Genomic DNA, 24,043 nt, shown 5'->3' with positions numbered 1-24,043 from the left:
AGAGCTGGAGATCCACGCCTCAGACTTAAAGATACAGGGACTGGGTTCAGATCTCGGAGCTGTAGCCTGTGTGGAGGCAATTGTAGCGGAGTCAGACCATGATTACATCAAGGTGGAACATGGAGAGATGCACTGTTTCACGGAAATCAAGACGTCGGGAGGCGAGACTCTGCTGGGAGAGGTGCTGCTTAAGGGGGACGGCGAGCATGTGGTGAAAGTGGAGTCTGACCATGGCGGGGAGTTGACAGTCGAGTCTGAGAATGGTGTAATCATACATGAAGCCCTTGGACTGCAGTGCAACGAGTGGTTCCATAAGGATCTGAACCCTTACATCTGTGTCCACTGTGGTGAGAGCTTTGCTGTGGAGGCCATCCTCAAACAACACATGAAGATTCACATGAAAGAAAAGCCCTACGTCCCTCCTGGAGTTGAGATTATGGGCAAATATGTTATCGATGCCTTCAGTCTCAAGTCTCATCAGATGACTCATTTGCCAGACAAGCCCCACAGATGCTCTGAGTGCGGAGAGAGCTTTGCCGCTGCCATCACCCTGAGAGAACACATGAAGATGCATTCAGAGGACAAGCCCTACAAGTGCACTCAGTGTGGGAAGAGCTTTGTCCGCAGAAGGCATCTGAAAAAGCATCAGGAGGTCCATGCACGAGAGAAGCCATATACCTGTGGCCAGTGTGGCAAAGGCTTTGCCACGACTTCCAACCTAAAGCAGCACCAGAAGACCCACGCTGCAGTCGTTCTCGGAGACAAACCCCACCGATGCGCACAGTGCGGAAAGTGTTTTGCGGCTGCTGCCACTCTGAGAAAGCACCAGAGGATCCACTCGGGCGAGAAGCCGTACAAATGCAACATGTGCAGGAAGAGTTTTGTCTGCAAACGCCATCTGGAGAAGCACCAGCAAGTCCATGCCGGAGGGAAGCCCTACACCTGCGGACATTGCAACAAAGGCTTCAAACATTCTTCCTCTCTCGCTCGCCACCACAAGACCCATCTGCAGAATCCAGTGTTTTCTCCACCTCAGCCTGGGACTCCCCCAAAGCAGAGGGTGGACCAGCAGGGAGACAAGCCCTACACTGTAAAAAAAAAAAACGTTGTTTTTACGGTAAAAACCTGGCAGCTTTGTTGCCAGAATAATGATGTAAAAAATATGGTAAACTTTAAACAACTTTACAGAACAACGTGTATATTTTAAAGTTTAAAACAGTTGTAATTTACATTTTAAATCTGTAATTTCAACAGCCCTTTTCTGCTGAATTAGCATGATCACGTTGCTATTAAACTGATTATTTCAGTAAGATTTACATGCAGTTGTTGTCTATTGTACATTGAATCCCATTCAATTTTACAGAAAAATACCAAACAAATAACACTGTTTAACTGTAAAAGCATCAGTGTAATGCTGTAATTTAACTGAATTTTCCCGCAAATTGTAATCAAAAGTTGTGTATAATTTAGTGTATTTTGCCGTAGTAATGACGAGTTTTACGGTGAAAGCAACCTCTAACTACTGCAATTTTAATTTTCTGTAAAATGTATTTATTACAATTAAAATGCAGCAAAAACTGTTTTATGAATAACAATCTCAAATATATAGTATAAAAGCGCCTGTAAGGATTATTGCTCAGTGGAAAAAGAATTTTTTTCCAAGAATTTAATAGCAGTGATCAAAAACATCTGTCATTTCTCAACATACATATTGGTAAAACATACAAACTAAGGCTGCACAATAAACAAACTTCAAGCTGAACAAAGTTGAGAGGTTACTTACAAATGATTTATGGGAAATAATGTTTATAAAACAAAAAACAAAACAAAACCACTCAGTGGAGTGTAACACGTCTACATTTTTACACTCAACAGTGATGTCCTGAGCTTTTACATCCACATAAACCAACCGAAGATTGTTTAAGCAACTTCACTTTGTAACAGCAAACCCCAAGAGTGGCTACAATGACCTTAAAATAATAGTTTGACATTTTGAGAGTTACATATTGCATTTTTTAAAATTAGTTAAAAGAACAATTTAATTAGAAAAAAGGCACTTCAAATTTTAACTACGATTTAAACAATCAAACAAACTGTAACTTAGGCACATCGCCACATGCCATTGATCTTACTGTCCATATTCAGACATCACGCCACTCATGGTCCGAAAGTTCCTGTATCAAGGTGAGGACTCTCGGGTTCACCTGAAGACGGGATGCGCGTGTCTTCTCCACTTTGGTGCCCTTCTCTGGGTTGATGGAGAAAAAACACCTTAAAATAGAAAAACAAACAAACAACAGAATTAATAATGAAATAGCTTGCCTAACAACAAAAAAATTCACATCAATCTTATTATTTTGAAGCCAAAATGACAATTATCTTAACCCCCAATTCACTGAAGCAGCTGCTTTAGATTTGTTGCAGTTTAATAAAATAAATTGTTGGATAAAACCCATCCCAAAAAACACATACCTCTGGACAAACTCCAGGGTGGATGCCAGCTCTGACGGGTAGGCGATGTTGAAGCAATAATAGCTCCCAAACATCATGGACAGGGCAGAAACCAAGGAGGGGATGTTGTCCTGTACTATGTTTCGATCCACACTCAGCATGTATCGCTTTGAAGAATAGCATGATTGTCCAAAAAAAGAAGAAAAACACAATTCAAACTAAATTAAAACAAGACTTGTCTTCCTGAAACATTTCACAAAACAATTTTAGCACATATGTTATTACATTTTAAGGTCTGTTAAATTGTTCTCACCATCAATACAAAAATGTATGTGTATTTGCAGGTTAAGGGGAGATAAAGGGGATAGTCTAGGGCAGCCAACCCCAATTAGCGGCCCGCGGGCCAGATCCGGCCCGCGAGAGGCAATAGCATGGCCCGCGCTGATCTACTGGCATTCACTTGTTATAACATAAAAACATAAAATAAAATGTCCGCGGTTTCGCTTTATTTTGACCTCCGTCGACACTCGTAAACCTGACCCATGACCTTATCGCGTGCATATGCAAGACGTGCTTCGCGCGCTTGACTTACTCGTCACCACCTTGAATAGCGGCAAACACATATAAACAATAGCTCGCCAGCTAGCCGCCTGTCATCCCAACCCAGCGATTGACCAACATGACACTAACGGGCCGTGGATAACTCAAACCCAGGATGGAATTCGCAAAGAAGAGGAAGGTAGACCAGGAGAACCGTCAGTTCAAAACTGACTGGACTGAGAAGTATTGTTTTTTTTTACCGGACCACGTCAATGCTAAACCGACTTGTTTGATTTGCATGCAGAATGTAGCTGTAATCAAATCAGACAACCTGAAGCGGCACTTCACCTCTATTCATGCTGCCAGTTTTAATGCTAACTATCCAGAGAAATCCGACCAGCGCACACAAAAGATAGCAGGTTTGCTTGCATCATACAAGCACTCTGTTTCCACAATGTCGAAAACAACATCGGCACAAGAGAGCGCAACAGCTGCCTCATTGCACGTCTCTTGGACGCTTGCTAGAGCCAAGAAGCCGTTTGCTGATGCTAAGTTAATTAAACGGTGTGCGATAGACATGGCTCATGAAGTTTTAAATCATGATGAAAAACAACAAAAAAAGGTTGTAGAGCTATTAAAGCAGGTGCCGCTGTCGGCTAACACGGCAACCAGAAGAGTAGAGGTTTTAGCGGAGGAGTGTTTTTCCAGTCTACTCACGGATTTGAAGAAAACAGAGGCTATATCCTTAGCCATAGACTCCTCCTGTGACCGAACCGACATGGAACAGCTGTCTGTGTTCGTACGATTTTTTGATGGGAAGATATTCCGGGAAGAGCTGCTGTGTTTGCTTACTCTGCCCGGGCACACAACCGGGGAAATAATCTTCCACGAGCTGACACAGTTCTTCGAAAAGAATGGTTTGAATGTGAGTCAAATCGTCTCTGTTGTAACCGACGGGGCTCCGTCGATGGTTGGAAAGCACAAAGGCTTGGTAAGCAGGCTTTCCGCCGTTAACCCGGCGCTTCTGACATTTCACTGCATCATTCACAAATCAGTGTTGTGCGCAAAACTGTGTGGAAAAATGAAAGAAACGATGGATACTGTGACGAGACTGGTTAACTTTGTGCGTGAGAGCTCTAGTCTGCAGCATCGCCTTTTTAGATCGTTGCTAGAGGAAATGTCCTCTGAACACAAGGATCTCTTACTACACAACGATGTTCGCTGGCTGAGCAAGGGCCGTGTGTTGGAGAGGGTGTGCGACCTGCGTGATGAACTAGTGTCGTTCTTATCAAGCCTGCAGGGCCAAAAAGCCCATGAGTTTTTGAGCTTTTTAACTGACACCAAGGTGATAGCAGATGTTCATTTTTTGTGTGACATCATGTCTCATCTAAATCACCTTAACCTGCAGCTGCAAGGCAAGAACCACACTGTTGCTGAGATGTACGAGGCGGTTGAAGCTTTTCGGTCAAAGCTGCACCTTTTGGAGAGAGATATTCATGGGAGGAAGCTGCACTTTCCACGTCTGCGTGAGCACTGCGAGAAGAATGAAATGCCGGAAGATCCAGTAATGAAGGATTTTGTGTCAAAACTGGCAGAAAACTTCAAGGAGCGATTTGAAAGCTCCCCTAAAATCTCACGTGACATCCTCCTCTTCCTCAGACAGCCGTTCTCTGTGTCAGCAGACGGGCAGTGGACTGGAGAGGCCAAAAGGCTGGTGCCTTCCATAGAAGAGGGAGCTCTTCAGATGGAGGTCTTAGAGATGGGAAGCTCTGAGTTGCTGAAAGCTCAACACAAGGATGCACCAGTGTGTGACTTTTGGATCAACATGGTTCCCCAAGCTCGTTTCAAAAACACCAGAGCTATTGCTATGTTCCTACTCACAATGTTCCCCTCAACATACATCTGCGAATCAGGATTTTCTTCAATGAATGCTATCAAAAGCCAGGACAGGAACAGACTCTCCAGTGCACATCTTGGACAGTGCCTCAGGATTGCCACAACAGAATACAAGCCCAACATCAGACAGGTTGCCTCATCCCGCCGCTCTCACTTCTCTCACTGATTGGTGAGTGAACAACATCAATTTATTTTTGCAATTTGTCAATTCTATTGTGGTATAATAATTATTAAGACAAAAATAACCATTTTATAGTTATATTTTATATGTACATTCATTTCCTAAATAAAATGCTACGCAGCGTAATTAAAAACAAATTATTAATATGATAGATAAAAAACCTTGGATAATGCAGGGCTTTTAACAACAGCCCACAAACTGGTTAAATTGAATACAACATTAAAATAATATATTAAAAATAAAGTAAAAAAAAAACAATGCTATTTGTTATTTACAGCCTGATATTATTTGGTACACATATTTAAAAATGTTAAAACTGATAATGTGGTGAATTTGGTACGACATTATAAAAGTAACTAACTGAAACTCTCTCTCTGTCTTCCTGTCTTTCCCAGTGTGTGTGTGTGTGTGTGTGTGTGTGTGTGTGTGTGTGTGTGTGTGTGTGTGTGTGTGTGTGTGTGTGTGTGTGTGTGTGTGTGTGTGTGTTACAGTGTTTGCTGAATTGGATGTGGACCTGTCTGACTATTTGATCAGAGTTCACTCTGTTGTTTTTTATTTTTGTTTTATTGTTATGCCCCATCAGACCACAGCAAAATCATTTGTATTTGTTAAAGCATTTATTTATTATTATTGTTAATAAATGTTTGATTTCGGTCTAATTTTGTTTCAAGGATGCATTTTTCCTTTACTCTCAACACAGGGTTTGTTTAATTACTACTGCCACTACTACAACAATTATAATAGAGGTAACATCTGCACATAGTGTAAAACAACTTTTAGTGACACATAGCATTTTGGCCCTTAGCTTGTCATGCTTGAAAAAAATTGGCCCTTTGGTAAATATAATTGGGGAACCCTGGTCTAGGGGATAGTTCATATTGTTTGAAGGGGGGTTGTAGGAGCTACAGTTTGGAGAAACAGAGAGGAGAACCAGCAGACAGCTAAGCAATGCACTGCTGTGGACATAGTTAAGCCACCAAAAAAACTAAAACAATATTACTCTTAGTGTATGCTATATTAAAGAATATTTTCAAAGCTCTACCTTGCTGTCAGACAGCTATACAGTCTGTTTCTGATAGGGACTGAAGCAGCAGGGTAAATTTGTGACAATATTCTAAATATAGCGTACATGTAAACTGAATTTTTAGGTGGCTAAAATACGTTTCAATGCTGCACCCATCCACAGCTTTACATACGTACCCGTACTCCTGCCTGTTCCTCCAAAGACATGCAAGTAATACACTGACTATGGATAAGTATCCATAAGCATCCAAACTAGCCCTTTACGAGCTTACAGTAACAAAAAACATTGTGCAACATAAACGTCTCAAATTAGACAGAAAAGAGAGAAAGAAGTGGCAGAAAGAACAGAAAAAAAGTAGTGAACGTTTTTACTTACCACACACAACAATGGTGGGAGTCAACTGAACTTGGTCCATCTCTACTTCCCCTGCCAGGCATGTGTCCTCCACATAACAGAACATCGTGTCTTCCTTCTCATCAAAGTAGGAAAGTAGAAGCAGCACCATGTCTTTGACGTCTTCAGAACAACCACTTAGCTCTCCTCTCATCACTTTGAACTTGGTTAAAGCCTGTAGCAACCTTTTGCTCTTGTACACAGCAACCGTATTCATGTAGTTCAGGAGTCGTTTCCCCTTCAGATCCAAATTCCGTGTGAAAGTTTCTTGAAGCTCACTTCCTGTGAGTTCCTTGAAGTGGACTGCCATGCCAAGGTCGTCGAACCAAAACGGCCACTCTTGCAGGAGGGATTTTATATTTGTCCCCTGGTTGACTTGTTTACACTGCGTGTAGAACGTTGACTTCATTAGAAGTTTGATCTCCTCTGGATTTACATCAGTTTGCTTAGACATCACCCTCAGTTTTTCCTTTTTCTCCTGCTGGCTCTCTTCGGTCTCTCCAAGGGGCAGGAATTTTAAATCCCATTTAATGCACCCATAAGTGTCCTGGATTGCTGCTCTCTGTTCTGGAGGGACTTCATCTGTGTCTGACTCGTCGGTGCCATTCTTTCGTTTTCTTATTTTTGGGGTTGTGGATCGCTTCACATTCTCTATCCTATTTTGCAATTGCTTGACCAGAGAGTGATACCCTGGCCCGATCACGTCTCCCTCTATTATGTCTTGAAGAGACGTAGGATACTTTGCCACTATCTTTTTTGCAACTTCAATATTGTGTCTTTTACTTAAGCAAGTACTTTTTCGCTTCATTTCACACACCAGAATCCGTACCATCTCTCTTCTCATTTGTGGACTAGGTCGTTTTCCTCTGTCCAGTGTCTGCATCAGTTCCTCTGGGAACTTATCCCACGGTATCACAAAGCTATCCATCCAGTCTATATCAGGCCTTTTGCAGCTGTCGGAAGAGGTTGAGGATGAACTTCTGGGTGAATAGGACATCAAGGATGCAGAAGGTCCTGGCGAGCCACCAACAGATGAGCTGCTGGATTCAGGAGTCTGGCCTGCAAAACACACACATATTAACAAAAAGAGTTATGAGGAACACAGTTTTAATGTTTCTATATTTCTGATGGATCTTTTATGCAGGCCACTTTGGGCACTGGTTGCATCCTGTACTAAAATAGTCACAAGTATACATACATCTCAGCTTCCAAGCAGCAAGGACTTTTCTGGCTTGAATTGGCCTCAAAGCTGACAGCAAATCTGCTTCATTAACAAACTGGAAATCCTCATAGGTCTCCACCCCAAGGGATTGTAAAGTCTCTTCCAGAATATCTTTTGTCATCTCTGGAAGGTCAGGCAAGACCTCAGTGATGGCACTGCGTATAAATGTTTGCTCCATGTCTGTCATCTCTGGAATCATGGAAGAACGACACTTTTCGGTTTTCAAAATTACAAATGAAAGACAAAGATAATTAGACATTTAGTCAAGTAATACTGTACATACATTATATACAGATAAGAGGAACCTCTAATTTGAGTATAGGGTGTGATTGAGGATGTATACTTTTTATTTCTGTACATTGCAGAACAAAAACTGCTGTCACTTTAATATTTTTCAAATAGTATTTTATCATTTTCCCTAAGCAAACATGTGCATTGTTAGAATGGTTTCAACACCACAGTAGCCAATATCGTGTTTATTTTGACAACACACTGTGTTTCAGCGGGATGACTTGGTGCCCGTTAACAATGTATGATGGTAACGGATACAAATCTACCAAGTCGTTAATGTTAACACATTGCAACCTTGCATTCTGTTTTGCCACAGAGTACAGGTGGTATTCAGAATGATAGTCAGTTTTATGTATATCCATCACAAAATACACAGCTGAATCATTTTGAATTAAAATAATGAGCAGTTCTCCGAACTCCATGGACTCGTCATTTTTGGACACAAGGAAAAGCCCTTTTTTATATGATGTACCTTTATACTGTATGTCTGTGGAAACACTAGTATTGTTTTCTGAAAAGCCAAACTCTCTCACTGCATGTTTGATTGAATCACTGTAAAGACTGGAGTAAAAATTACAACTGTCTTTGACTTGCAGAAGTTGACTGCATCCTGGCCCAGCTGAAAGATATGCTTGAAACATCTGATGTCTTTCGGATAAAGTTAGGCAGATGTTTTTAAAGTTTTTCAAATGCCTGGCACATCTCTTGAAGTAGCTGTGTTTACTTTCAAAACGCATTGTCCATACTCTAATCAAGGGGCCAAATTTCAAGATGAGTGCCGGATAGTGTCTCATGAAATGGTGCTTTGGTTTTAGTGGACTCTCAGGAAAGAAACACTTCCTTGTTTCCAAATATTCTTGGATTGTAATGTCAAGATAGGCTACCTGTGACAACGAAATCTTTTGTGCACAAATCAGATCAACAATATCTTTAAGCTGGAGAGTCAACTGCCACACATCATCTTCTGGATTTTGCACTTTGTCTCCAATTAATACAGGCAGCAATCTTAACAAATTCCAGTTCTGAATGGCTTGACCTGAGAGCTTGAATACGTCAGAGTTGACAGCACAGGGCTTAGTGAGAGCATCAGATCCTTTGTACTTGAACTGTTTTATGCGCCGGTTCAAAAGTGAATATGTAAACCATTTCTTTTTCTTAATAAAATACTTTAAGTACAGTGCAACATCGTAGGATAAGACACCCTCAAATATGTCATGGCCTAAACAAGGTGGGAGACCTGGCTTGCAAACATGAAAAGATGTCAGAGCATTGAAGACAGAGTTTGCCTTTATGCCTTTGATGTGTGGACTGTCTTCAACTTGTAGATCAGCAACAGCAGAATCGTAACCTTCGGGTGTGCGCTGTGGCCCACATACATTTGGATCATCACTCTTAAACTCACTTTGTGTGATTTCACAGTACCTGCAAAAGTACTTTGAACGACTAAAGTTTTCAGTGAACCCACCAATACCGTGTGAACCCAAGTTATCACCCGCAATGCAGTACAGAGCCCCTTTGACCATGTCTCCAACTGTTGTAACTATTCCATTTTCCTCCAAATCTTTTAAATCCACTAACATCTCTGAGAACACCTTAGCAAATCCAAATTGTTTTAGGTCATTCTCTCCACACAATAAAACCAGGGACATGTGATTAGTATTAGAGCGCACATGAGCAGGTAGATTTGCCACAGAAAGATAGACTGCAACAACTTTGTGTTTTTTCCTAGCAGAGCCAAGGGGGTTGACAATTTCCAAAAGCATCCTGGTACAGAATTAGCTTCAGGCATCCTGGATTTTCAATGAAGAACTGGTTGGACTTAAAGTTGTGTCCATCACTTATGTCACCAAAAACATCTGAGTCTGTTTCACATGACTGCTGGGACATTGAATTCTTCCAAAATTCTGATTCTAATAAGCCACTTACTGTTTGTTTCAGAGGTATGTAGTAAGCAAACCTTTGTGTCATATTTTCATCATTTCCTAATGTTACTTTTTTAGGCTCTATGTATTTGAACATCTTTTTGAATGTCTGAGCTCTTGAATATGTTGTTCTCAGTGGTCCCTGGTGACAGACTGAGAACAGATCGGAATCCTTCACACAATCACAGATTTTAGCAATAGCATCATCAGTTAGAGACATGTCATCTTTTAAAAGTGAACGTAGTTTACTTAAAATGTAATCCTGTCCCAACTCATGCACATTTTGCATCTCTTCGACAATGGTCTGTATTGTTGAAGCTGGAAGAAGGAGCTGCCCTTGCAATTTTAAGTAGAATAAGCATACATTCCTAAGATAGGTCTCAATGAAATGCTGTGTCAAATCAGTGCTTTCATTTGTTGTTGCATCATTTGGGCTCTGGGAAGCATCTTCATGTGCAGAACACGGAGAAATGGCTTCCCTGTACATGTCACTTATGCTATCAACAGAACATGCTCTGTGTTTTCTGGACATATGAGCAGTAAATGACGATTTCACAGTGAAAGTATTTGTACAACCAGTTACTGGACATAACACAGGTCGTCCCTCCACTATATGATCTTTTAAGTGGGATATAAGTTCTTTCACTGTTTGAAATTGGCGCGCACATAACGAAATTGCACATTTCAAATCTGTAACAATGGCTCTAGCAGTGGCTGCAGGCACATTGTGAATCCGATAAAAGTGAGCTTTAAAAGATGCGTAAGTACAAAATATTCGCTTGCAGTTCGTGCCAACACATTTGAAAAAACACTGGGGTTCGTTCCTATGCACTCTAGAATGCAGCACATAACCCTTCAAAGTCTGTAGCGTTTTGCTGCAAAAACGGCAGGTAATAATTTTTAGGGGTTCCTATGCAATGCAGAACATAACCCCTCAATGGTTAGCTTACCAGTGCTACAGATGTGATCCTCCGCTCATGTGCACACAGCTCCACGTGGTCCGTGGCAGGCAGACTTGAGGCCGACTTGGCCGCGTAACCGTTAACCTGCAAATACGGCAGGTAATCATTTTTAGCACGCTAACACGACTGCCCGTTAACTTTGAACCCGCTCAGATGTAGCTTCAACCCCCCCGCTTCACAACAGCATGAATTAAATGAAAATAAAGAGTTCAGCTTTTAGCATGATACTTCAATAACGTTACCAGACTATTTAAATTAACTCCCGGTCAGTAGACGTTATAACTATGACTGCAAAATGCACTCAATCACAAACAGAAGTTAGCATTGTCCTGACAACACACCGTGTTATAATTGAAGTTTGAAGAAAATAAACGGTTAGCTTACCCCATGAACTTCAACCTCTCTGGTGAACATGTGCCTCTTCCTTGGAGGAACTCTGCAGCTCCTCCGCGGCTCCTCCGTGCAGAGACTACTTTTTAATAGCCTTAATTTTCGCTAAATTGAATATAATAATATAATATATATATAAATACTAAAATAATACTTTTTAAGACCCCGCGGACACCCTGAGCAGGATGTGCACTGAAAAATAGGGCTCCCCCGAAAGCAAATGGGTCATTCGAACACTGCATACATGCATGCATAAAAAGTATAAGGTACAATACCTTCCGCCTGATCCAGGTCTAGTGTGGAAACCATTGGCACGGTTGGCTGTGTTGCCCTCAGCCTCCCCAAAGTGGCCAATATGAGCCGCCTTTGAAGACGGTCCAGCATTTTGCGTCGGGCTGAAGGGGAGAGCTCTGTGTGGCTCAACATGTGACGGTCCAGCCGGCTCCCCTTCTCCGCGTTACAGGACGGCACTGGGCACTGCTCACGCCTCACATTGAGCCTCCCACCAGCCAACAAAACTAAATTAATCTTTTCCTCCTTATTTATCACTTTGTGGGTGACTTTTAAATGTAGGCTTAGGGCCGTGTAGTCTTTCAGACAAATTGGGCAAGTGTTCACCATAATTGCAAATCTTCCTCTAACTTTCCCTCCCAAAATCAAGCTCTTTTATAGAGAAGGAACATGTGACAATGAGATTCACAGCCATTGGTCCGTTTTCGGACACTCCTCCTCTAACTTTCCCTCCCAAAATCCTCGGTCCAAGCTCTTTTATAGAGAAGGAACATGTGACAATGAGATTCACAGCCATTGGTCCGTTTTCGGACACTCCTCCTCTAACTTTCCCTCTCAAAATCCCCGGTCCAAGCTCTTTTATAGAGAACGAACATGTGACAATGAGATTCACAGCCATTGGTCCGTTTTTTCGGACACTTCTCCTCTAACTTTCCCTCCCAAAATCCCCGGTCCGCGCTGTTTTATAGAGAAGGAACATGTGACAATGACATTCACAGCCACACACAAACACACGTTTTTCGCAAACATTTCCACACGCCAGGTGTCCCGGAGTACTTCCATTTGCTTCGTCTTGATCTGTAGATGTCATTTGATGTCTAGTTTGTTCATTTTAATGGTGAACAAGACAGTGAAATGTCCCGTTACTCTACTTTATAATAGACTTATCCTCTAAGAGCTTTTTTTTCTGAGTCCTCTCAAAAACCGGGTCTCCGATTTCGTGCAGACAGTAGTCTTTCCCACAGTCGAAATGTACAAACGATGCATTAAATAACATCTACAGATCAAGACGAAGCTAATGGAAGCGGTCCCAGCCTCGTAGCGTGTGGAAATCTTGAACGGCTGTGATCGCAGGAAAATGCTGTTATAAAGATTTCTCAGTATATCTCCGGGACATTTCCCTGGCTTTCCCACCATCAAAACGGACAAACGATGGATTAAATAACATCTACAGATCAATACGAAGCGAATGAAAGTACTCCCAGCCTCGTAGCGTTTGGAAATCTGTTGTTAACACGTGTGCAAAGTCAATAGCGGTGATGCTAGCTTTGCAGCTAGCGGTTAGCATTTCCAATGGAAATATACACTGAAATAGCTTCCGTTAGCTTAGCAACTAGCAGTTAGCATAATATTCGGATTTCACACATTCACTGTTCACCCTAGGGTTGCCAACTCCCAGAGTTTCAAATAAGGGACACATCTTGGCAGCGCGGCAAAACCCCCCATTTTTGGGTTAAACCCCTCAATTTCAGTCTAAATTTTGTGTCAAACACCCAAAGTGTGAGGTTATAGTTAGGTTATAGACATGAGACATGAGAAACAGATTATCGTTCAATCATTTATTTTTTCAAATGTGCAAAACAGTTGTCTTTAAATAACTAAATAAATCAGTGCAAAACACACCTTCTGAACAAAAACATAAATATACACCTTCTGAACAAAACACATAAATATAAACCTTCTGAACAAAAAACTGTGTGTTTGAGATGTAGTGCAAACATATTTGGCCTCTTTGAAAGAAAAAATAGATTAGTGCAAAACACACCTTCTGAATAAAAAACATAAATATACACCTTCTGAACAAAAAACAGTGTGTTTGAGATGTAGTGCAAACATATTTGGCCTCTTTGAAAGAAAAAACTAGATTAGTGCAAAATGTGTGTGTGTGTGTGTGTGTGTGTGTGTGTGTGTGTGTGTGTGTGTGTGTGTGTGTGTGTGTGTGTGTGTGTGTGTGCACATTAAAGCAGAAAAAAAATACTATTGGCAAACCCCAAAACTGCCTATGGAACAACCAGAGACGATGTCACACAACCCTATTTCTTCCACTTGTATTTTTGTTGGCCTTTTGCAGCAGCAAGGAGTTGTCTATCCACCAGAGATGCAGTGTAAAACTCTGAGCAAGACTCTTCATAATTGAGAGTGACAATCAGCTCACTCTTAATTAGTTCAACAGAGCATCTGTTCCGCACATCTGACCATTTATTTTTCATCAAAGAAAAGACCCTCTCCACGTACCCAGTAGAGGAAGGGATGCTGAGGACAAAGGACACCACAGCCAGAATGTTTGGAAGGTCAGCTGCCCGGCCCCTGAGAACTGCTACCCACCTCTCAGCTGTTCCCTTCAGCTCCCAATCATCCTTTGACTTTGTGAGGTGATCGAGGAGGCTGTTTGCCATAACACACTCATCAAAGAGCTCATCCATGGAGAGGTTGAGCCTGCGAATAGAGATGAAACTGGAATTCAGTTCAGTAGCATTATTAAAAACTACTGAGACACTTGTTGAATTCATTTGATAAAATGTTATATTAAAAACAACACATAAAAGCCCCGTGCATTTGTTTGCATTTAAATAAGACATGATTTGTATGATGAGAAGTATTTATGTATAATTTTGTTTTTTATTAATACAAGACAAAAGTGGTGTGCATAATATGCCAGTATAAAGGGAATAAGTACAAAGTGGTACAGTGTGTGAGTTACATACCTGGCAACTAGGTGTAGCTTCTCAATGATCTTTTCCATGTCTTCATATGAGATGTTCCCAGATGTCAGACAGAGTGGCTGCAGGTAAAAGAGCCAGTTTTCCTGAGAGAATGTGAACCACTTCTGCAGATAAGTGATGGCAGTGTTTAAGAAGGCTGTAAACTCTTCCCTGGCAAGGTTAGCTTCAGATGGAATGAGACGCCGAAGCTTTTGTTTGGTGAGGTAGCCATAGAACTGATCATCTCTTCTCTTGATTAGTTTTCTCAGAAAAGAGTCCATGATGGCATATAGGTCAGCAGATGTGGTGGCATCCCTCTCCAGTTTTTTGACCGACTCTTCAAAAAGCATCAGGACATTGTTGCAGAAGAGGAGATACACCTCTGCAAGATCAGCCTCCTCTTCAACCCCAGCTGCATCTTCAGGCAACCTCAGCAACTCTCGCAGCCGCCTTGGACATTCATCACCGAGGCTGATGAAATATGACTTCAGCGCAGTCCAGTTCTCCAACAAGCGGCTGATTGCAGGGTTGAGTGACAGCCATCTGGTCACCACATGGCACAGAATGTCATGGAACTCTACATCCAGAAACTCACAGAACTCCTTCAGGGTCTCTCTCCTTTTGGCAGAGATGGAAAAGTGACCGTACACCTTCAGGACAATATTTTCCACATCAATTGACAGCTTATCCAAGGCATGTTTCACGGTGTTATGGACCACATGTGCATGGCAGTTGCCACGGAGGATCTCGCTGTTGGACTCCTTCAATTTTGTGAAGACAGAGTTATGGATGCCATAATTGACATTTGCATTGTCTGCACTGAATGCAGACACATGATCCAAAGTTAGACCCATTTTGTCCAGAGAACTTTGGATTGAACTGGCTATCCCTGCAGCAGACTCATCTGCATTTTCAACAAAGTCGATCAGCCTTTTAACAATGCCCTTCTCTGGAGTGAAAAACTGCACAGCCAAGGGAAACATCTTACGATTGCCTCTATTTGAGGCATCAGTTTGTAGAGAAAACTGGAGCGGCTTCACTTCACTCTTCAAATGGCTGAGTACCTCTTCAACTGCCTTTGGTGCCAGGACATCAGTGACCACTGCCTCAGCTTTTGTCTTCCCACACGACATCTTTTTTGCGATTGAGGAGTCACTTAGTGTTTGCAGGGTCAATTTGAATGCACAATCAGATGAGTTATAGCTCAAATTATGTTTGACCGTGTGATAAACATGGGCTACCTCAGCAGCAGTTACCTGTAAAAGAAAAAGAAAATATCACTATACATATAATCATTGTAATATAATATTATATATAATATCAAATACTACCTGATATGTATTACACATGTATATACTAGCTGTTTGAGTGTGTATAGGTTGTATATAGTATGCATTATTTTTTATTATGAACAGAGGTGGGTAGTAATGAGTTACATTTACTTGAGTAGCTTTTTGGATAAATTGTACTTTGAAGAGTAGTTTTAATGAAAAATACTTTTTACTTTTACTTAAGTAATATTGTTCTAAAATAAGAATACGGTTGGCTGCTCTACCCACCTCTTGAATACAATATATATATATATATATATATATATATATATATATATATATATATATATATATTCCTTCCCTCCCTCCTTGCTTCTTTCCTTTCTTAAATCTGTACTTCATTCATTCCTTCTTTACTTCCATCCTTCCCCCTCTTTCCTTCTTTCCCTCCTTACTTCTTTCCATCTTCCACTCCTTCCTTCCTACCTTACTTGCTTATTTCCTTCCTTCAATCTTTCCTCCTTCCTTCCTTCTTTCCCTAGCTCCTTCTGACCTCCCTTCACTCCTCCCTCCATCCTTCAGTCCTTCCTTTCCCTTGGTGTCCTCTATAGTGGACACAATTAATTTCTGGGTCTCCGGAGGTGAATAGTAGTTTTAATGAAAAATACTTCTTACTTTTACTTGAGTAATATTGTTTTAAAACAACAATACTCTTACTTGAGTACACTTTTGGCTACTCTACCACCTCTGATTATGAATAAATATTAGTCATTACATCTACTTGCATCATTATATGATTAAGTTGATCATATATTGTTTAAAAAATATCACAGTGTATCAGTGTTGGGGTACTTAATTACATTGAACATTTAGCAGTATGAAATTGACCAAACAAAATGTTTGTAAATGTAGGTTTAATTTAAATTCATATACAAAATTAACATCCTTATTTGACATACCAAGTTAGCCTCTGGAGTTGCTGGACGAACGAGGAACTGTGTCAAGGCTCCCTGGCTTCTCCTTTGCTTCTCTGTTTTCATGTGGTTTTCACCTGCAGCATGTTGTTTAACGTCAGTTAGTCCTCCGTGACTAACTGAAAATTGTCGGCGGCAGACAGTACAATTTGCCTTGTGCACATCGTCCCTTACGCTTTCTAGCCACACGTATTCTTTTTCCCACTCAGTTCTGTAGTAACTCTTTCTTTTCGTCTTTTTCTTCGGCGGAGGAGGAGGAGAAAAGTTGTTTTTTGCATCACTTTCTGACTCTGAGGAGGTAGTTTTGTTTGTGCTTGTCGTCGGCAGCATCTTCCATGTTGGGCAGGACGAGCAGCATGGAGGTGAAACGGTTGCTAAGATACGATACGTTATAGTGATTGGCTCCTCTGCTGCATGACTATGAGTATTGACCAATGAGCTGAGCGTGCATGCTGCTGCTCCCACAGCTCAAGATAGCCCCCCCTGCTTGTGTGTGTGTGGCTCTGAGAGGTGCGCACGCAGTCCTCAAGAGAGCGAATGACTGAGAATCACCATAACGAGCGGTCATTCTTCCACCACCCCAAAATACGGGACAAGGTGCGTCCCGTATCAGTTCATTACGGGACAGGTACTTACGTTTCCAAAAACGGGACAATCCCGTATTTTACGGGACAGTTGGCAACCCTAGTTCACCCTGACATTATCCCTCTCTTCATTCAACACAATTGTTTTATATTTAATAAGTCCATAATAAATGAACCTGTAATAACTAACTTTAAAAGTAAAGATCCTTTCTCCCTCTCTCAATTCAACTAATAATACATATAATTTTCAGAGCCAGACACCTAAAACACTTTTCATTGACACCGCTGAGACAGGTATCGTACCCAGTTCTCCTGCCCCGAAGAGCAATGCTTATCTCACTGCGCCACAGAGCCACTTGGATCTATATGAGAATAACTCTGTTATATAGACTCCTCAATAGAATGACGGGAGATTTGCCTGTCTTTTCTGAAGACAGGCAAACGATGAATGAAATCACATCTACAGATCAACACGAAGCGAATGGAAGTACTCCCATAATCTGCATGTAGTCTTCGACGCGATTCTAACGAGACCAAGCTCAAAGCTGTCGGACCTTCCTTTGTTCCGTGTACAGTACTAAGAGCCATTTCATTGTCTTCCCCTCCCCCGCCTGTCAGATTCTAAGCTCCAGACAGCAATATGAGAGGAATTTGAGATTTTATTGAAAAACAATTCTAGGTGGGTGAGAGTTTCCATACTTCAGATTCCTGATCTGGGCCCTATTTATAGGCCCCCTGTGAAAAAAATATCTCTTTAGCCCTTTCAAAAGTCATGCAACACAGCAGCTTTTCAAAAGGCCTTAACCGAAGGTTTTGTTACATTTTAAGCCATAACCTTTGACATTTAGCGGTACCAGAGGAATTAATCTGCATCTGCTCTCCGAGGCAGTTCCAACGACACCAAGCTCAAAGCCGTCGGACCTTCCTAAGTGGCGTATACAGTGCGTCTACCATCCACAGTTGACCTTTGACCCTTGGAGCTTTGTTACATTTTAAGCCGTTAACTTTGACATTTAGTTGGAAAAGAGGCACTAATCTGCATGTAATTTCCGAGCTTGTTCTAACGAGACCAAGCTCCAAGCTCTCGGACATTCCTTTGTGCCATAAAGGTCACCGTACGGCATCAAAACGTGACCTCTGACCTCAGTTTTGACCTTGTTGAAGGTCGCAGGGGCCCCAAATTTTGCAAGCGGGTTCCACACAAGTTAAGCAACAATCTCTCAAAGTCTCGGAGCGCCACGCACCTTTTTTCAATTTTTTTCATTTTCTCCCCCTCCCCCACCAAAGCCTGTCAGATTCTAAGCTCGACAGCATTATGTGAGAAAGTTTGACCTTTGATTGAAAAAATAATTCTGGGTGGGTTACAGTTTCCATACTTCAGATTCCTGATCTGGGCCCTATTTATAGGCCCCCCGTGACAAAAAAAAATCTCTTTAGCCCTTTCGAAAGTCATGCAACACAGCAGCTTTTCAAAAGGCCTTAACCGAAGGTTTTGTTCAATTTTAAGCCATAACCTTTGACATTTAGTTGAACCAGAGGCCTCAATCTGCATCTACCTTCCGAGACGGTTTCAACGACACCAAGCTCAAAGCGGTCGGACCTTCCTTTGTGCCGTAAAGGGCACCGATCGGCATCAAAATGTGACCTCTGACCTCAGTTTTGACCTTGTTGAAGGTTGCAGGGGCCCCAAATTTTGCAAGCGGGTTCCACACAAGTTAAGCAACAATCTCTCAAAGTCTCGGAGCGCCACGCATCTTTTTTCAATTTTTTTCATTTTCTCCCCCTCCCCCCACCTGTCAGACCCTTAGCTTATGAGAGGATTTTGTGATAAAGTTTGACATTTCATTGAATAAACATTTCTGGGTGGGTTAGGGTTCCCATATGTCAGATTCCTGATCTGGGCCCTATTTAGAAGCCGCTGAAGAAAAAATTAGGACCCCATATTGGGTTGACGGACACCCCCCTCCCCCCACAAGTACACAACAAGTGAATACTTGTGTTACTGTGTAACATGTGGAAAGTGGGACCCCATATTAGGTTGACGGACACCTCCCCACATAATTACAAGTACACAGCAAGTGGGACCCCATATTGGGTTGACGGACAGCCCCATCCCCCCATAAGTACACAACAAGTGAATACTTGTGTTACTGTCTAATATGTGGAAAGTGGCACCCCATATTGGGTTGACGGACACCCCCCCGACATGAAACATATTTGGTAAGCGGGATCCCATATTGGGTTGACGAACACCCCGACATGACAAATATTTGGTAAGTGGGACCCCATATTGGGTGGACGGACACCCCGACATGACAAATATTTGGTAAGTGGGACCCCATATTGGGTTGACGGACACCCCCCCCCCATAAGAACACAGCAAGTGAATACTTGTGTTACTGTGTAACATGTGGAAAGTGGGACCCCATATTGGGTTGACGGAGACCCCCCTCCCCCCATAAGTACACAGCAAGTGAATACTTGTGTTACTGTGTAACATGTGGAAAGTGGGACCCCATATTGGGTTGACGGACACCCCCCTCCCCCCATAAGTACACAGCAAGTGAATACTTGTGTTACTGTGTAACATGTGGAAAGTGGGACCCCATATTGGGTTGACGGACACCCCCCCACATAAGTACAAGTACACAGCAAGTGGGACCCCATATTGGGTTGACGGACACCCCCCTCCCCCCATAAGTACACAGCAAGTGAATACTTGTGTTACTGTGTAATATGTGGAAAGTGGGACCCCATATTGGGTTGACGGACACCCCCCCGACATGACACATATTTGGTAAGCGGGATCCCATATTGGGTTGACGGACACCCCGACATGACAAATATTTGGTAAGAGGGACCCCATATTGGGTGGACGGACACCCACCCCATAAGAACACAGCAAGTGAATACTTGTGTTACTGTTACTGTGTAACATGTGGAAAGTGGGACCCCATATTGGGTTGACGGACACCCCCCCCCCCATAAGTATAAGTACACAGCAAGTGAATACTCGTGTTACTGTGTAATATGTGAAAAGTGGGACCCCATATTGGGTTGACGGACACCCCCCCACATAAGTACAAGTACACAGCAAGTGAATACTCGTGTTACTGTGTAATATGTGGAAAGTGGGACCCCATATTGGGTTGACGGACACCCCCCCCCCCATAAGTATAAGTACACAGTAAGTGAATACTCGTGTTACTCTGTAATATTTGGAAAGTGGGACCCCATATTGGGTTGACGGACACCCCCCCCCCCCATAAGTATAAGTACACAGCAAGTGAATACTCGTGTTACTGTGTAATATGTGGAAAGTGGGACCCCATATTGGGTTGACGGACACCCCCCCCCATAAGTATAAGTACACAGTAAGTGAATACTCGTGTTACTCTGTAATATTTGGAAAGTGGGACCCCATATTGGGTTGACGGACACCCCCCCATGCAGTATAAGTACACACTCATGAGTAGAGCATGATAAGAGCGCCATCTATGGTCCAATGCATGCATACACACTCATATGCTGTTTGTGTACTCATTTAGACTGCCAAGTGACGGTAAAAAGCCAAGTCGGTCCCATGGCCTCAATATATTGCCTACGAGTGTTATATCCCAATGGGAAGAATGTCCATGCCGGCAATAGGGGGCTTACCAGTGCTACAGATGTGATCCTCCGCTCATGTGCACACAGCTCCGTGGTCCATGGCAGGCAGACTTGAGACAGACTTGGCCACGCACTGAGCCGTAACCGTTAACCTGCAAAAACGGTAGGTAATCATATTTAGCAATATAATAATAATATAACTGCCCGTTAAATTTGAACCCGCTCAGATGTAGCTTCGAACCCCCCGCTTCACAACAGTATAAATTGAACGAAAATAAAGAGTTCAGCTTTTAGCATGATACTTCAATAACGTTACCAGACTATTTAAATGAACTCCCAGTCAGTAGACGTTATAACTACTATGACTGCAAAATGCAATACATCACAAACAGAATTGTCCTGACAACACACCGTGTTATAATTGAAGTTTGAAGAAAATAAACGGTTAGCTTACCAGTGCTACAGATGTGATCCTCCGCTCATGAGCACCTGCACATAGCTCCGTGGTCCGTGGCAGACAGACTTGGCCGCGCACTGAGCCGTTAACCTGCAAAAAGTGGCTGCTCCCGCGATAATTAAATAGTCCAATGAAATAACAGAAACAAACTCTACTGCTCAGTAGGCGTGTCTCAGTTCAGCGGCCGTTTCCTTCGGAGGCTGCGTTCGTTGACCGCTTGCGTCACTTCCGCCGAGAGGCTGTCCCAATTAAAAAAAATACAAGACTCAAAAAGTAGATTTACCGCTGTGTGGATGGGTCGTTAGTGGCGCGTTCGATTACTGTTTGGGCTGTCTGCCGTGGGCTGCATTCCACTCCAAATAGCCGGGCGGCCCGAGAATCCAAACGCCAGCTGTTTTATGGATTCTCATTTAATTTCCAAAAATGTCTCAGTACTGGGTTATTTCTAATTTCAAAATAAACATATGTATTAAAAAAATAGAAATAAGAAGTAAGTATATTATAGTATATTCAAGAATGAAAAAATATAAAAAAACATGATTTTAACACTGTCATGTTGTCATTTTAACTGTATTGTATTGTTTTATGTATTACAGTTTTTCTGTGTTCAAACCACAGTAATCTGTAAATTATACAATGAAATACAATTATTTTTAACATATTCTTAATGTGAATTTAACAGTTTTGTTTGGTTCAGTAATTTACGAAATATTACTGTAAATTAAACAATGCTTCATTGTTTCTCTATTTACAGTTTTTTGATGTCGTGATTTTACAGCTTTTCCCTGTTAATTTCACTGACTTTTTTTACAGTGTACATGTGACATCACTGTGATAAGGGCTTCAATCATTCCTCCTCCCTCGCCAGGCACCAGAGAGTTCACTTGGAGAGCAAACAACAGCAGCAGCAGCAACAGCCCCAGCCACCACAATCGCCGCCGCAGCAGTACAACACCATCCCCACAGGGAAGGGATTCCCCAAAAACGTCTTCCCAAAACAGCGCAGCCTGTCCGTTGAAAAATCATACAGGTGCTCCCACTGTAGAAAAGGCTTTAACCATTCATCTTCCCTTTCCAGACATCAGAGGATCCATGTAGACCAGTGAGCACCCTCTCCCGCCCTCACAAGCTGTCCCATGCGAGAGTAAAACCCCCATCTCCCCCCTCTGTTTCTGTTCTACTAATGGTCCCATCATTGACATCACCACACCAAATGTCAGGCCAACTTATAGAGACAACGGTGGTCATGCCTGCTTTGAAGTGGAGTGGCTACACGGTCCGTTTCACACCTGAACACTTGTGTTCCTGTAATTCAGAGCAGAACACGGGACTTTGCGCTCAGTATGCAAAGGGTATAATAAGAGATTGTGAAGGAGCCTCTATTCTTGTTAGTGATTGTGCTTCACTTCAGGACCTCTTTTGAACACTTTTAAAATTAAAAAAAGAAATGTGATTTGGTGATCTAAAATAATTATTACCTGGGGGAAATATGCCTCCATCTGTTGGTCTTTGTGATGAGAATTGGGTTTATGTAGGTGGGCACATGCGCTTTTCAGCTGCATCTTTATCCAAGGCTACCAACACAATTTGGCGAACAAAAAACATTTCTCAATTTCAATTGTCATTTCTTTTTCACCACCATATCCCATGTGTAACAAACATCCAAAATCCAATGTAAATACTGATTTTCTTTTATATATGTGTTTAGGTGACTAGTGTGACTAGTTATCATTTGTGCTTCACACTGTAGCATAGATTTCTTCCTTGTGTTAGATAGGTTCCTTATTGCATGCTATGTAGAAATGTGTGCCGAGCTGTTATTTGAAAAAGGTTTCAGGGTTTTCAGGAGTCTTTTGTTCTTATTCATACTAACTTACCCTTTTTAATTTGATGTCACTGATACCTATTGCTTTTTTTTTGCTTTCATGTATATTACCATGTGTTTACACTGTTACGACCATATTGTCTTTTATTTCCCCTTTATTTTTGTCAATGGCCTCATTGTTGAGAGAAAAATGGTAAATGATCCATATAGGCTTCTCCTAATGGCAAATCGTGTAACATCTCTTCCCAATTTCTGAGTGGCACATATATGGATAAATAAAGGTTGTTGACTCTTGTGGCTTTAATCAATGGAGTACAGTTTGGAAATGGGAGATGTATTTAACCTCATGGCTAAATAAAAGTCATTCATAAATCATTAGGGTCATGTTTCATTTGTATAATCATGCACACAAAACAGAAGAAAATACGACCAGTGGTAATACTTTGTGGGTTATTTTACTTTCAAATCAGTCTCTAATGTTGCACAGCACACAGTGAATTTAGACTGCATTTGACCCAGCCTAGAGATGGCTAAAGTAAGTCATTTACAGATGGAGTAAACCATTTACTCTTAATGCACTACCTAAATTGGTCCACTTGGTGTCACCACCGTCTCAAATGTTTTGTAAGACCAAGACCAGTAAGAATTGTTCAATTGGGAAACTCCAGACTTTGAGCAGGCAGCCGTGCGTTTATTTTTGAATGTTTTAGGACCCTGAACATTCCCCAACTCTTCAATGGGAATTTGACCAACTGAACCAATCAGTGCAGCCGAAGGTGTGCATTGATCTGTGTGTGGATGCTCTTGGGAATAGTGTGAAAACATCAACATAATGTCAGGAAGCTTACTGCCTTCCCGTACACCACAATGGTTTACATTCCTTCACAGCTGGAGGACAGACTTAAGTTGCCCATTGAGGGAGACACGGTTAAGATCCACCATCATAATAACCTTCAGAAAGAAGAGCCAATCAGACCTCTGGGGGAAGAACCATGTCTGCTCACCATCACTGAATATTTACACTAGAGATGGCACCTTGATATGTCTGAAGCTATGCA

General features: G+C 41.9%; 1 protein-coding gene and 2 long non-coding RNA genes across 10 annotated transcripts; 2 read left to right on the top strand and 1 right to left on the bottom strand.

Annotated features, from left to right (window-relative positions):
• Positions 1–1,767: 1,767 nt before the first annotated feature.
• On the bottom strand, positions 1,768–21,382 carry LOC307015930 (uncharacterized protein). 8 transcript variants are annotated; one of them, XM_079644898.1, is made up of 7 exons: positions 21,158–21,381; positions 20,752–20,855; positions 10,871–10,966; positions 7,684–7,918; positions 6,468–7,544; positions 2,473–2,618; positions 1,768–2,271 (listed from the first exon to the last, which is right to left on the bottom strand). In XM_079644898.1, exons 4-7 carry the CDS (start codon positions 7,904–7,906, stop codon positions 2,158–2,160), a joined length of 1,560 nt encoding a protein of 519 aa, XP_079501024.1. In that variant the 5' UTR covers positions 7,907–7,918; positions 10,871–10,966; positions 20,752–20,855; positions 21,158–21,381; the 3' UTR covers positions 1,768–2,157. The 8 variants fall into 8 exon arrangements, with proteins under 8 accessions (XP_079501024.1, XP_079501025.1, XP_079501026.1 ...); XM_079644899.1 differs by having other exon boundaries at positions 7,684–7,896; XM_079644900.1 differs by lacking the exon at positions 7,684–7,918 and having other exon boundaries at positions 21,158–21,382.
• On the top strand, positions 4,276–5,727 carry LOC307015932. The gene is made up of 2 exons (XR_013801681.1): positions 4,276–5,056; positions 5,560–5,727. It is a non-coding gene; the product is annotated as an uncharacterized lncRNA (long non-coding RNA).
• A 138-nt stretch (positions 21,383–21,520) lies between the features above and the next one.
• Positions 21,521–23,279, top strand: LOC307017326. The gene is made up of 2 exons (XR_013802125.1): positions 21,521–21,650; positions 21,974–23,279. It is a non-coding gene; the product is annotated as an uncharacterized lncRNA (long non-coding RNA).
• Positions 23,280–24,043: the final 764 nt, after the last annotated feature.

The sequence above is a fragment of the Notothenia rossii genome, assembly GCF_949606895.1.
Source record: "Notothenia rossii genome assembly, chromosome: 8".
NCBI classification, from domain to species: Eukaryota; Metazoa; Chordata; class Actinopteri; order Perciformes; family Nototheniidae; genus Notothenia; species Notothenia rossii.
Note: the sequence above shows the minus strand (reverse complement) of the source record. Positions and strands in the feature narration are given on the sequence as shown.